The 13,057-nt window shown below is 45.6% G+C and overlaps 1 protein-coding gene across 4 annotated transcripts in view; it reads right to left on the bottom strand.

Moving 5' to 3' along the window:
• Positions 1-4,342: 4,342 nt before the first annotated feature.
• Positions 4,343-13,057, bottom strand: part of NDRG2 (NDRG family member 2) — a 45,905-nt gene continuing 37,190 nt past the window's right edge. For 3 of the 4 annotated variants that reach the window (XM_061590989.1, XM_061590988.1, XM_061590990.1), the window contains 5 exons: positions 12,668-12,719; positions 12,435-12,482; positions 11,579-11,614; positions 7,973-8,024; positions 4,343-6,317 (listed from right to left, as the gene is read on the bottom strand). In XM_061590989.1, the coding sequence (XP_061446973.1) occupies positions 6,157-6,317; positions 7,973-8,024; positions 11,579-11,614; positions 12,435-12,482; positions 12,668-12,719 (349 nt within the window). In that variant the 3' untranslated portion in view covers positions 4,343-6,156. Of the gene's footprint in view, positions 6,318-7,379; positions 7,414-7,972; positions 8,025-11,578; positions 11,615-12,434; positions 12,483-12,667; positions 12,720-13,057 lie in introns of all 4 variants that reach the window. The other variant, XM_061590991.1, reaches the window with a different exon arrangement.

The raw sequence follows: 13,057 nt of genomic DNA, 5'->3' as shown, positions 1-13,057 counted from the left end.
TATTCCTTCTAACAATGAAAGGTTATTCTTAATTAAATTGTATGTCATTTTACATTTCCTTTTAGATATCTCAAAGGCATCAATACTGAAATTTTGGGACTTTGAAAATAGTTACTGGCTGCGTTAAAAAGCGGAAGATTCATCAATTAAAAATTCTTTAATCAGTTGATGGCATAGACATGAAAAGCATGTTTGAGCCCAGAACGTTGATGGGACTGCTCTTTATTTTCACAATGTTGATCTGATATTTTATCTGACTTGAGTGCAGGTACAGTTGAGAGAGGAACCTTAACATCAAAGCAACAATCCTACACAGAGTTAAGCATGTTTTAGCCCATTGATTTCAATGGCTTGGATCCTTTCCTTGTGTGAGCTTAGTAAAGTTCACTCTCACAAAATGGCACATTCGACCTTCCCCTTCCCTCTGAAACCTCTAAGGACTCCCCCCCCAAACTATAATCTTGGGACCTAAGGGGCCCTTGGGAATGATGCGGGAAGATGCAGATAGCAGGGCAGTTGACAGAAATCACCTTCTCCTACCTTTGGGAATGGAGTGGCAACTAGGTACACCAATGGCTCTAAAAGAACTTAATTCCATGCTTGAGTTTGCCTCAATAATGTATTACAGAAGAGCCCATTTTAGCATCAAATGGTGGCAATGGGGGACGTTTGGTGCCCAGTCCAGCTCTTGTTGCAGTTACATGTGAACGGTTGTGCCAGGGTATAGCTATGGAGCAGGATGCACATCCAGTGGAAAATAATACAGTGCAGAGGTCATCTGCATTAGTTTGTGCATCGCCTGACCTGAATCGACTGCACACTAGCCTGCGCAGATCAATGTGGGTGTCAGTCCACATCTCATTTCTTTCAATTGGAATTCTCTTTTCTTTCAATTCAAATTCTGGCACAGCTAGTGACATGCCAATGTGCCTGACTAGAGATGGATTAGGCATAAGAGTCAGAGGACAAGCTGAAAGTGGCTTGTTTTCTCCCCATGGCCTAATTCAAATGTCTCCGATGGGACTGGCATCCAAAGGGTGCCCTGGCATCAGCCTTAGAGGATGTTGCTTTGCGTGCCAGTCTCAAGTCTTTGCGTTGCTGCTTTTTTAAACACAAGGCCTTCCAGCCTCCTTGCTGGAAGTAGAGATGGAGCCCAAATTCAGTTTTTAGTGAAAACATTGGACACAGTCACATGGCCTCTAGCTGGCACGAGGGCCCAGGCCTTTGCAGAGACAGGTTGAAAACTTCCCCAAGGATGGATACTCGTTTTGTTCCTTGAAGCTAACAATTAAAGGCTTTGACTCCCCTTCCCTGCTTTCTTGGAAGCACTGGAGAGGGAGTACTTGGCAGTATCTGGGGTGTTTTGGTCTTGCAGCCGCTTGCTGGCACACGATGGCAGAGGATAAAGATTTACACTTTTGGCTCTTGGTGAAATGTCAGGCCCACTGGGAGGAATGTCAGCCCTGTTGGGAGGAAAGTTTGGATGGAAAACAGATCTGGAAGAATTCTGCTGGAAGCCTTCAAAATCCCTTCCCTCATGGGTGCATGTTCTTTGAACACCCACATAAAATAAAACCTCCCCCTGTGTAGTAAATTAGCACACGCATCTGTATCCAAGTTTGCTACATGCAGGGAGATTTTTACATGAGGGGGACATTAAAAAGAAATACCCCACCCACCTGCATGGTACAGTCCAGGATGTTATTATATTAGTCTCCCTCTTCCAAACCCAAATGTAATACAAAACAGTTTTAAGATATCCCACATGAATATTTGTGAGGCTTTTGTTTGTGAATTATTAGTCATGTAGGGCTAGATGTGATGATCAAGGCAGCACTAGTTCCCCAATCTTAACTCCCTCCTCAACTGAATTTGTTGTTCAGGTGTCCCTCACCTGAAATCAGCATCGGTACATGGTTTTTTCCTTTGCTAATAGCAACTTGGGTGGTGGGGAATAGATTAGGGAAAGGGCATGGGGGTGAAGGTTAAATTCCCTCATCCACAGCATCAGGTCCCAGTCTTCAAAGCAAAATAAAATGAATTAGCAAAACAAAACAAACAACATCCTGATTTTGGGTCTGTGTGGTCTTGCATGATGCATAACATCTGGTTTGGCCATTATTTTATGTAACACGTAGACCAGGGCTGAGGAGCCCATGGGCCTTCAGATGTTGGATTCCAACTCCCATTAGCCCCCGTCAACATGACCAATGGTCAGATGGATGGAACTGTAGTCCAACATCTGGAGGACCACAGGTTCCCCACCCCTGCTGTAGATTGTAACAATTAACCTCTCAGATTTGGTGAAAAAAATGGTGAACTAAGCGGCTTGTCCCAGCCTTTCAGGGCACATTTATTGGCAAAGTGGAGGTTCTAGTCTCTATTAATGGTTGTAAACAATTATTACTTTTAGATTATTTGGTCTGGAACCAAAGGATATTTTTTCTTTCAACATATGATCTCCAGGCCAAAAAGGAGTAAAGCAGAAATTCTGAGTTCTCTGGAAAGAAAAAGGGATCTGGGGCAATATAAAGTAGTGGTTATGAAGTGAAGTGTGGTCAGGCAAGTGCCCAGCACAACCCTTATCCTAGACATCAACTTCCTACATGGCCTTACTTTGGCATGGTAATATCTCTTAGCCCTATCTCCCATCTGCAGTGTAGAGATAATAATATATCTCGACTTCAGCAAAGCTTTTGACAAAGTGCCCCATGATATTCTTTGATATTAGCAAGCTAGCTAAATGTGGGCTGGATGGAACAACTATCAGGTGGATCCACAGCTGGCTCCAGAATCGTACTCAAAGAGTGCTTATCAATGGTTCCTTCTCAAACTGGGTGGAAGTAATGAGTGGGGTGCCACAGGGCACGGTCCTGGGCCCAGTGCTCTTCAACATTTTTATTAATGACTTGGATGAGGAGGTACAGAGCATGCTTATCAAATTTGCAGATGATACAAAATTGGGGCGCACAGCTAATACTGTGGAAGACAGAAGCAAAATTCAAAGGGACCTTGATAGGCTGGAGCATCGGGCTGAAAACAACAGAATGAAATTCAACAGGGATAAACGCAAAGGAAAAAGAAACCAAACGCACAGTTATAAGATGGGGGATACTTGGCTCAGCAATATGACATGTGAGAAGGATCTTGGAATTGTCATTGATCACAAGCTGAATATGAGCCAACAGTGTGATGTGGCTGCAAAAAAGGCAAATGCTATATTAGGCTGCATTAACAGAAGTATAGTTTTCAAATCGTGTGAAGTATTAGTTCCCCTCTATTCAGCACTGGTTAGGCCTCATCTTGAGTACTGCGTCCAGTTCTGGTCTCAGCACTTCAAGAAGGATGCAGACAAACTGGAACAGGTGCAGAGGAGGGCAACAAGGATGATCAGGGGACTGGAAACAAAGCCCTATGAGGAGAGACTGAAAGAACTGGGCATGTTTAGCCTGGAGAAGAGAAGACTGAGGGGAGTTATGTTGGCAGTCTTCAACTACATGAAAGGTTGTCACACAGATATCATAGAGTGCAGTACGTGGAATAATGGGCTCAAGTTGCAGGAAGCCAGATTTCGACTGAACATCAGGAAAAACTTCCTAACTGTTAGAGCCGTACGACAATGGAACCAATTACCTAGAGAGGTAGTGGGCTCTCTGACACTGAAGGCATTCAAGAGGCAGCTGGACAGCCATCTGTTGGGAATGCTTTGATTTGGATTCCTGCATTGAGCAGAGGGTTGGACTTGATGGCCTTATAGGCCCCTTCCAACTCTACTATTCTATGATTCTAGAAAATTACCTTACAGATTGTTGTGAAGATTACTGAACTAATGTATGCAAACTAAGTGAGTACTAAGTGTTACAGGTGGGACTTGCAAGAAAATATTACAGTGTATCCTCACCTCCTAGTACCAGAACTCCTGTTCAGGGTCCCAGCCAGCCAAGTTCTCCTTCAAGATATAAGCTATAAGGAGCTCAAGCAGGGCATTCCACTCCGCTCTCCATTTCCATTTCCCAAGTGACATTCATTATTCTATGGCATCAGCTATTTTTTGTTCTTGTGCAAACCTTAGGAAGCCTGCTTGTTGTCATTACAAAGGCAATGGCACTTACCACCCAAGTTCATTCCTGGAAGATGTGATATACCTTGCTTGTGAATTTCCCTAAGGCATCTGATTGGCCAATGCATGAAGACAGAATGTTGAGGCTGATCATTGGCCTCTGACTCACCCAACCTGGCAACGCTTATGGTAGAATTTTTTTCACAACCCCGCCGAAAATGGCCCTGGCCTGAGGTTTGTTGCATGAAATCACCTCAGCCATAAGAAAAGAAGCAAAACTCATTCCTCTAGAGATTTTATTGTTAAGAGAATTCACCATCAACTGCTCTGGGGGTGAAAAACAGAGCCCACACATTCTTAAATACAATGGGATCCCATTATATGCGGGAGTTTAAATTCCAAACAATGCCCTTTTACACAGGCAGCTGAACAATTAACCCCCAGTGCCTATTCAGGTTTGAGGAATAGGTGAGGTGACTTTCTAACTGGACCATCGTCTTTTTGGTTCCAAAGAACTCTCAATTCTGGGGCTCGATGGAGCATTCTGTGTCACTCAAAAGTTTACATACTGAATACCCTCAACCTAGAGCTGGTCCAAAGAAAATATTTTACCTTATTTGTTTTGGATTCCTTATTCTGTGAGATCCACATGGCAAACACTATCAATACATTTAAGGATTTTTTTTAATACAGCCGATAACATTCAGAGAACTGATACAGTTGGAATCCCGTTAGAGAGTAAGCTGACACAAGGTTCACCCTCCATGGCACCACAAGAGCCCCGCTCAAAGCCAGCAGCCGGAACCCACTAAAGTCAGCCCTTGTTGCAAAATAAAAATAAAAATAATATTCACAGCCGATAACAGTCGGAGTCTCCTCCACTCATCTCATTACACAAAGCCAGTATAACTGCAGCCTGTTGTCATCTGTGCTTGACACAGTCACAGCAATGCAATCTGGCTCAAGCCTCCAGCAAGTCTCCCACCCCAGCTTCTCCTGAAATCCCAAAAAGGAACAACCCAACCCCCCCCGACCCCCAATTTTAGTTTTGCCTAGCCTCCCAAATCCCCTAACTGCCAAAATCACTCGCTGTCTGAGCAGGAACTGTACATGCACATCACAAAGCAGCTACCATCTACAAGGGTTTTCAGGGAAGGAAAGAGAATCAATAGGCAATGCAGCCATTGGCTAGGGAAGGGTAGATGTACGGGAGGGGTAGGATGAAGATGCAAAATAAAAGCAAATAGACTGCAGGGAGGAATCAACAGCTCAATTTCTTTTTAAGTGAGAACGGGGGGGAAAGAATTAACCTATGCCCTGGAGAAGGAACTAAAACGTCCTAAGGCAGATGGGATGGATGGAAGTCTCAGGAGATGAGACCAAAGCAGACAATATGGGTATGAGAGCACAGCGAAGGTGGGGGTGGGGGTAGGGTGAAGCCACTCCCATGCTGGGGGCATTATGTTGGCATGACAAGTCCTTCCAGGGGGCTTGTATGCGTCTCTTGTGAGATCCTGCTTTTTGCCAACGTACACTCCAGAGGGGTCAGAGAGAGCTAGCGAGGCAATCCGATGCCCATCCTGGGCTACTCTAAGAACGTATCGCTCAGAAGTCAGGGGGAGGAGGAACAATGCTTAGCTATGATTTAGACAGGAGAGAAAAGACAAAACAAAACAAAACCCCATCATCCAGACTTTCCTTGTTAAGGAAACTAAGTGCACAAGAGGATGAAGGACAAAGGAGAAATTCAGAGCAGGTGCAGAGGGCCTAACAGTTTGGAAAATGTATAGTATTCCATACACACCTCCCTAGGTGCCGAGGGGTCACTAGTTGGGGGCTGACATTAGTCTTAAGGTTATGGGAGAGAAGAGGGCAGGGTGGCGAGGGAGGTGTGTATGTGTTGGGTGAGAAGGAAAGGTCAAGGGGAGTTAATGTTTGTTTTAAAAAGAGTAAAATTGCATCCCATCTGGGCCTCCCTGGACGTTTAGTACCGTTAGGGGAGATCGTCGCATGGCCCAGTGGCCGGAGTGCATTGTGGAATAGCAGAAGAAGTCCTATTCAGAGGTGGGAGGTGGTCTCGTCCCCTGGCTCGGCGCTCAGCAGGACACCTCCATGGTGGGGGCTGGTGGCTGTGGTGCCCCCGCCTCGCTGCTCTGAGACAGGGTGCGCGAGCGGGAGCGATTCCCGTCCCCCGAAGTGGCACTGGACAGAGAGGCGGTGCGTGAGCGAGAGAGGCGGGTCATGCAGGACGAAGCCACTGTGGAGAGGAAAAAGAGAAGCAGGCAGAGTCAGATGAAGCCCTTGCATGTGGTGAGCTTTAATCCACCCCACCCCACCCCACAAGGTCTTGCTGTAAGGTTGGCGAATGGCGGAGAGAGCAACCAGTGAACCAAGGCACTGTGCCAAGTGTCTTTACCTGCCCAGTGCGACATCCAAGGCAAAATTGAGACTGAGCACACTTGGGGGTAAAACAAAGATCTGGAACTACCAGGGAATTGTCAAACATTTGCCAATTTTATGTTTGTCTACAAGGCTCAACTCCCTTCACATCCTCAGCAACTGTGCACATTTGAGATCCGCAGAGCAAGTGAAGGAGAACTGAGGGCTGACCAGGGCAGGTGTGGCGGGGGAGGGGAGGAGAAAGACCTCACGCTAGAATCTTATGGGGAAGGCTCATGCAACACATTTCTAGCCTTCATAGGTTAGAAAGCTTATAGACATTGCAGATCTTGTGAAGAACTTGCATAGTTATCCCATTGATAAGGCCTGCAATCATGCTCCCTCTGTTACTTATCCCCATCTTGCCTCGCAACTTTTCCCCAAAACAAAGACACGCACCGTTGCTTCTCTCCCCCCCCCGCTCCCAAGCATTCTGCATAGTCACAAATCCTAGATGTGGGATGTAAAGATATGGGGTGTAAATTGATCAAGTTTGTACACAATTACACAGACCATTCGCATAAAATGTTGATAATGTGAGCAGTTTTGTTTTGGAATGCTCACTGAGAGTTTGCATGATGCAGAACTGAGGGCTGCTGGCAGTCCCTGTTGTCCTACAGTGTTATACGGTGTAAGCATCATGCAAAGCACGTCACCAGCTTTGTTGACTTAGGTGTACAACAGAAATTCAAATAAAGCAACTGCTGCTTTCTCACTGCCACAGCAAACTGCTCAAGGAGTCCTAATTGGGGGTGGTGTGTGAGTTTTTGAGAACACAGGAGTGAGGGTGTCGCAGGGGAGGATGCACAGACAAGTTGGGGAGAAAGTGTGTGAAAGGATTATGGGTGGTGGGGGAGAAATACCACAGAAGGTACCTGACCCCTGACTCAGTTTCTTGTCCAGTACGTAAGGGACTGAGGAGAGACAGGAAAGGACACCTCAGTCAAGTATGAAAAAATTAGTCCCCTGGGGATGAAAATTCACTGCTGGCTATTGTTCAAAGGTTGGGCCAGAACTGGTTCTGGGTTTTGGACCTTCCCCCTCCCCTCCCGGCAACCTAGTCTAAGAGGGCCTCAGAAATGTCATAAGGAGGAGATGAAGGCATAGCCAGGAGGAGGATGGAAGGAACGATATGCTTGAAGAGATGGATCCCTTTGTTATTGCAAGGGATTCTGCATTACACTGTAACTGGGTGTAGGACCCAGTCAAGGTGAAAACAGTGAATAGGGACCTTCAGACCCCAAAAAGCAAGAAACAAAATGGACTTCTTTATGAGTTTGGTCCTTGGCAATCACACAATTGGATCAGCCTCTGACAGACGGGCCTAGTTGTCACAGGAAACCACACTTCTGGTATTCAGTGAAACCTCTGTTCTGTTCTACATGAAGATATAGTGCCCAATACTCCCTGTCATACTTGCCCTCTGAGGGTTGTGTGTGTGTGTGTGGGGAGGGGTCAGGATCCAATACTCACTGTATCCCATGCCTTGTACAAAGTACTTGAAAGCTTCAGTCAGTTTACCAGGCTGAAGGATGGAGGGGAGGAAAGAGGGAGAGAAAGAGCAGAGGAAAACATTATAGGTGTGCATATGCCAGGGAGGGAAATGTAACCTGCCTCAAATCTACCATGTTAGTAATTTGCTTCCTCTTAACAAGGTAAGTGCTTAAATACACACACACAAACACAAGGATGTTTGAAGTAGAGGAACTCACATTAGGCATGGGAATCTCTCCAAATCAATTTGGGTTAAAAAAAATAAAGGGCAACCATTGGATCCCGGTTTGCTCACATTTTGGGAGAGGGCCTACTCCCAGTTGTAAGACAATGAAACATCTTGCTAGGATTGAAGTTTTTTTCTTTTCTTCTCGAGTTACCCATGGATGTGTTAGAGTTTATCCAGCTAAGTCATACCCATATTAGACCCATAGTAGTTCTTTGAAATCAATGCATATGACTAACTTAGGTCTATTGAGTTTAATGAATCCACTCTGAGAATGACTTCACCATGCACAAGCCTAACCATGTCTACTCAGAAGAAAGCCCTACCAAATACAATGGGGCTTCCCGGTAAGTGGGACTAGGATTGTAGCCTAACTGTGCAATCCTAACCATGCTTACTCAGAAATAACTGCTTTGTAAAGTGCTCTGCAAGACCCTTGTGTGGAAAAAGGTCACCTGACAATATACTTGGTCTGAATCTGTCAGCCACAGTGAGAAAGGAGGAGCGAACACAACTCTGCCCACCTGTCAAGCCTGGCCAACAAGGAGTGGAGAAGATCTAGTTTTTAAGTGGCTGAATAAGTATATTAATAACACTTTAGTTGATTAATTGGCAGGATTCAGTTTTAACTGGGTAAGGCAAGTTTGTTTATTTTTGGAAGCTACTTTGGTTCTGATATGTTATTTTAGCACGGGGGTGAAAACAATAATTAGAATGTTAGAATATCTTTGAATATGAGGCAGGCGCCATCTCTGCTATCTTTTCGGCGCCTTTTGAAGACTTTCCTCTTTCAACAAGCTTTTTAGGTTGAGACCTATCCCAGTCTGCATCTGTGTTAGAATTGCTTAATAAGTTTTTTAATAATGCTTTTAACCCTTTTTAAAAGTTTTTTTAAAATGTTTTTAATGCTGTTTTGTTTTAATGTATTTTAAGATCTGTTTTTTATGATGTTTTAAAGTGTTTTTAGCACTTTGTTTGCCGCCCTGGGCTCCTGATGGGAGGAAGGGCGGGATACAAATTAAATAATAAATAAACAAATGTGGCCTTTTTATCAAGGGAGTGGTGGCTTTGATTTACTTCATTTTATGAAATGCTGATTATATAGTTTTTGTTGTTTTGATGAAAAATTTAAATGATAAAGACATACAAAAACTCTAAACATTTTAATATTAATGTACAGCATGCTTGTAAACTGTATGACACAGACGAATCCGTTCATTATGTGTAGAAGTGCCCACTCCATAGGGCCTTAAGGGAAGCCCTGTTGCGGCACTTGCCCCTCAGGCAATTATAATCACATGAGGGGCAGAACAGGGCCACACTTGGGATCTACACTTTGGAGGGGAAGGTCTGAAGAGGGGGAGGGCCTGGTCTGTCTCTGTAGGCTCCCTGCAGGATTAATAATCCTGATCACATAGGGCTCTAAATCCTGTGGGGAGTCTACTCTTGTAGGGTAGGTTTCCTTCTTCCGATCTTCCTCTCCAGCGTGCAGATGGTGACAGGGCTGGGTCAACTGGGATGTGATGGAGGCAGAAAGCCAGTAAACTTGGCCACACTCTCCTCCTCACAGCACTATAATCACACGAGGGGTGGAGAAAAATGTCTGGCTAGGCCTAGGGAGATTACTTGATCTGGGGAAGAGCAATCCAAATACCGGGAAGCTGGCAGAGGAGGAGCCACTGGAAAACTCCTCGGGATCTTCCTCCCGCTCGGGAGCCACTGGCCCAGCTGAACGCCAGATCTGTTGGGAGTGCGCACATGAGCCAGCCGGGAAGCACCGGCTCCAGCAAACAAGCCTCCCAGGGAGTAACCAGCCCCCGTAGGCCACAATGGGAAATAAATTATTTTACTGCCCCAGCCTTTTGGCTGGCGGAGTTTGTGGGGGGATTGGAATCAGGGGGAGGGGTCTGAGCATGAGGAGGATCTCGTGTAAGTCCCTCTCCCCCACAGCTCCTCTCTGCCATGCCCCCACCACACCCCATCTTGGGGGCTTCTGCCAGCCCTCTGTCCGTTGGGCTGTCTGTCTCCGGCAGACCCCTGGAAGTGCTGGCAGGCTCCTGGAGGTGCCATGGCTCAGCCACAGCGGGCCGCTGCTGGTGGAGGCTGGCACAGCCAGGAGTCTGCCAGCGCAGCCGGGTACCTGCGGCATCCAACCCACCCCAGCCTGGAGGAAAGGTCTGTTAGATTGCGCCTTTAGTTAAATATCCATATGTGCAGTTTAGAAAAAGAAAACTATCCTGGCTGTTAAGCAGAGATCTGCCTTCTGTAACGCATGCTGTTTGGATGTGTTGCTTAGATGCTCAATGGTATGAAAGAGAATCTCTTAGACATTATTGGTTCTTACATTTTAAATTATCTCACTGTAGATTGAATTGTGGGTCTAACTGCGTGCATCACACAGATGTGTGCAATAAAAGTCTGACAGCTCATTTTCTCACTGCAGAGTCAAGTGGGGAGGAGGAAATGTTGAGAAAAGAATCAAAGGGGTGCTTAGCCCTTTCCTTGTCTGCTTCTGAACCCCACTCCAGCCACTTTTCCCTCTGTAGTGTTCCAAGGTGCTTCCAGATGATCTATTTATTGAGCATTTGTCCTGATTTGTTTTCTGGGAGGCTTGACAATATAGGCCATTTAGCGAGCATTCACTCTGATTTGTTGGGGGGGGAGGGTTAGATGACATTGCATGGAGCAAATGTTGTTCCACACTTTCCAGTGCATTTTCCCATCACTTTTCTTATTGCAAAAAGTCATATATTTTGGGGAAGAAGGTTTGTTGCACAAGACCTCCCAATCAACTGTAATTGTGCAACCTGAATTTGCTGATACATGATTGAATCCTACTTGATAATAGCAACGGTCTGGAAGCATCCCTCAGACACACACATATATAAGGCTCAATCAAGCAGTCAGGAACCTGCAAAACTCGGGAGAGACTTTTGGAGTTGGAGAAACAGCAGGGAAAGAAAAGTTAAACACCTGCTCCCCTCAACCAGCTCCTCTTTTACCTTTGAATGTCCTCCAGATGTTGATGAACTACAACTCCCTTCATCCCTGGTCACTGGCCATGATTGCTGGAGCTCATGAGAGTCGCAGTTCAGCAACAGCTGGTTGCCCACACCCACTTTAAATTAAAAAAAAGAAGATTGCTGAGATTTCATTACATCCCATGTGTAATTCCCTCTTCCTTCCTTTGATATCTCAAAAATATATTACAACATATTGGCACAAACGTTTGAAGCAATTTCCTAGCGGAACAAAAAGGAATGATATTTTGAGGTTTTTAACAAAGTGCACCAGAATACACAGCATCTAATCCTGCCCCCAAACCTTCCTTCTAAACCAGTTGTGCCCATCTATCTCACCTGGGTCAGCTGTGGTTGTCCTCCGGAATCTGCCATCTGAAAAGATACACAGAGAGAGACCTAAATGGGGAGAAGCTGCCTAGAGGCTAGTGTGTGGAGAATACACACAAGGGTAAAAGAGAAAAGTCTGTCTCCCGCTCCCAATGATACTTTGCAGAGGGCAGGGCTAACAACAACAAAAAAGTCAAAAGTTCAGTGATGGCAGAGGATGAGGGAAAGTTGAAATTGGTGCGTGTGTGTGAATCTGAGCTGATTTCTGTGTAAACATGAATAGACAGTCCGTTAGAAGTCTTGACATCACAAGGCCCGGCCTCCAAGAGGTCTTCTGTATCTTTAAAAGTTGTGAAAGGGGGAGGGAGAATTTCATCTTGTGGTTTTTCCCATTACAGAGTTGCAAGAACACCTGCACTTGGCTGACCTTCTCTTCTCCTAAAGATACAGGATCAGTCTCAGGCCATGGACCTGGCAACCCTAATTCAAACCCTGGTCTCCCAGGTCATAGTCCAACACCTTAACCCAGCCTTTCCCAACCAGTGTGCCTCCAGATGTTGTAGGACCACAACTCCCATCAGCCTCAGCCAGCATTGCCAATGGCTGAGGCTGATGGGAGTTGTGGTCCAACAACATCTGGAGGCACACCAGTTGGGAAAGGCTGCCTTAACCACTACACCACACTGGCTCTCTTAGGCAAAATAGGAATCACAAAAGGTGGACCAGGCGAATACGTGGTATATAAGTTGTCATATCAAAACAATGGAGCAGCCAAGTGCAGGAGCAAAGTTGGTGGAATTGGTGGAAGCTGAAAGTTGGATTGGCAGCCTCTGCATGTAGAGTGGCCTTGAGAGGCATTCCTTACCTTGAGAAAAGAGGTCTGGGTGGGGTCCAGTTTGGAATTACATTCCACCTGGCAGGAGAGAGGGAAAAGGCAGATAATGTGAGGGAAAAGAACAGGGCCAAAATGAGAGAATCTTAGCTTTCATTGTAAGTGAAGAGTAGGAGCTTGGTGGAGTAACAGTGCAGAAGGCCTAGTGCCTTCATACTCTTTTGGTGCTCCGGAGCTTTGATGAAGGGATTGGCACCATCACTTACCACAGCATCTTCGTGAGGGGCCTGGTCTCCCACCACCAGCATCACGGGACACCTGGCAGTGTGGAAAGGAAAAACAAAGTGTGTCAGAAAGTCAAAGCTGTTTTAAAAGTTGCAACCTACTTACTTGGGACTTACAGCCAGGTGAACAGCTGTAGAGTTGGAACATTCAGAGCCTGACTACATTTGACATAATCCAAAACCTACAGAGGTCATATCTTTAATAGGGCCATCAAAATGTCAAAAAGAATTGCGAGCAAACTTTTGAGTTCTCCACAAGCCAAAGCTAAGCAGAACAGAGGAACAGGGAGAAGAAGCAGGCCCCAACATTTTGCAGATTGAAACAGTCCTTAGATGGGCTTCCAGGAATTATTGTGGGCACTTCCAGACTGT

Source organism: Rhineura floridana, chromosome 11 (genome assembly GCF_030035675.1).
Source record: "Rhineura floridana isolate rRhiFlo1 chromosome 11, rRhiFlo1.hap2, whole genome shotgun sequence".
In the NCBI taxonomy this organism is placed as follows: domain Eukaryota; kingdom Metazoa; phylum Chordata; class Lepidosauria; order Squamata; family Rhineuridae; genus Rhineura; species Rhineura floridana.
This window is presented reverse-complemented; position numbering and strand designations above follow the sequence as displayed.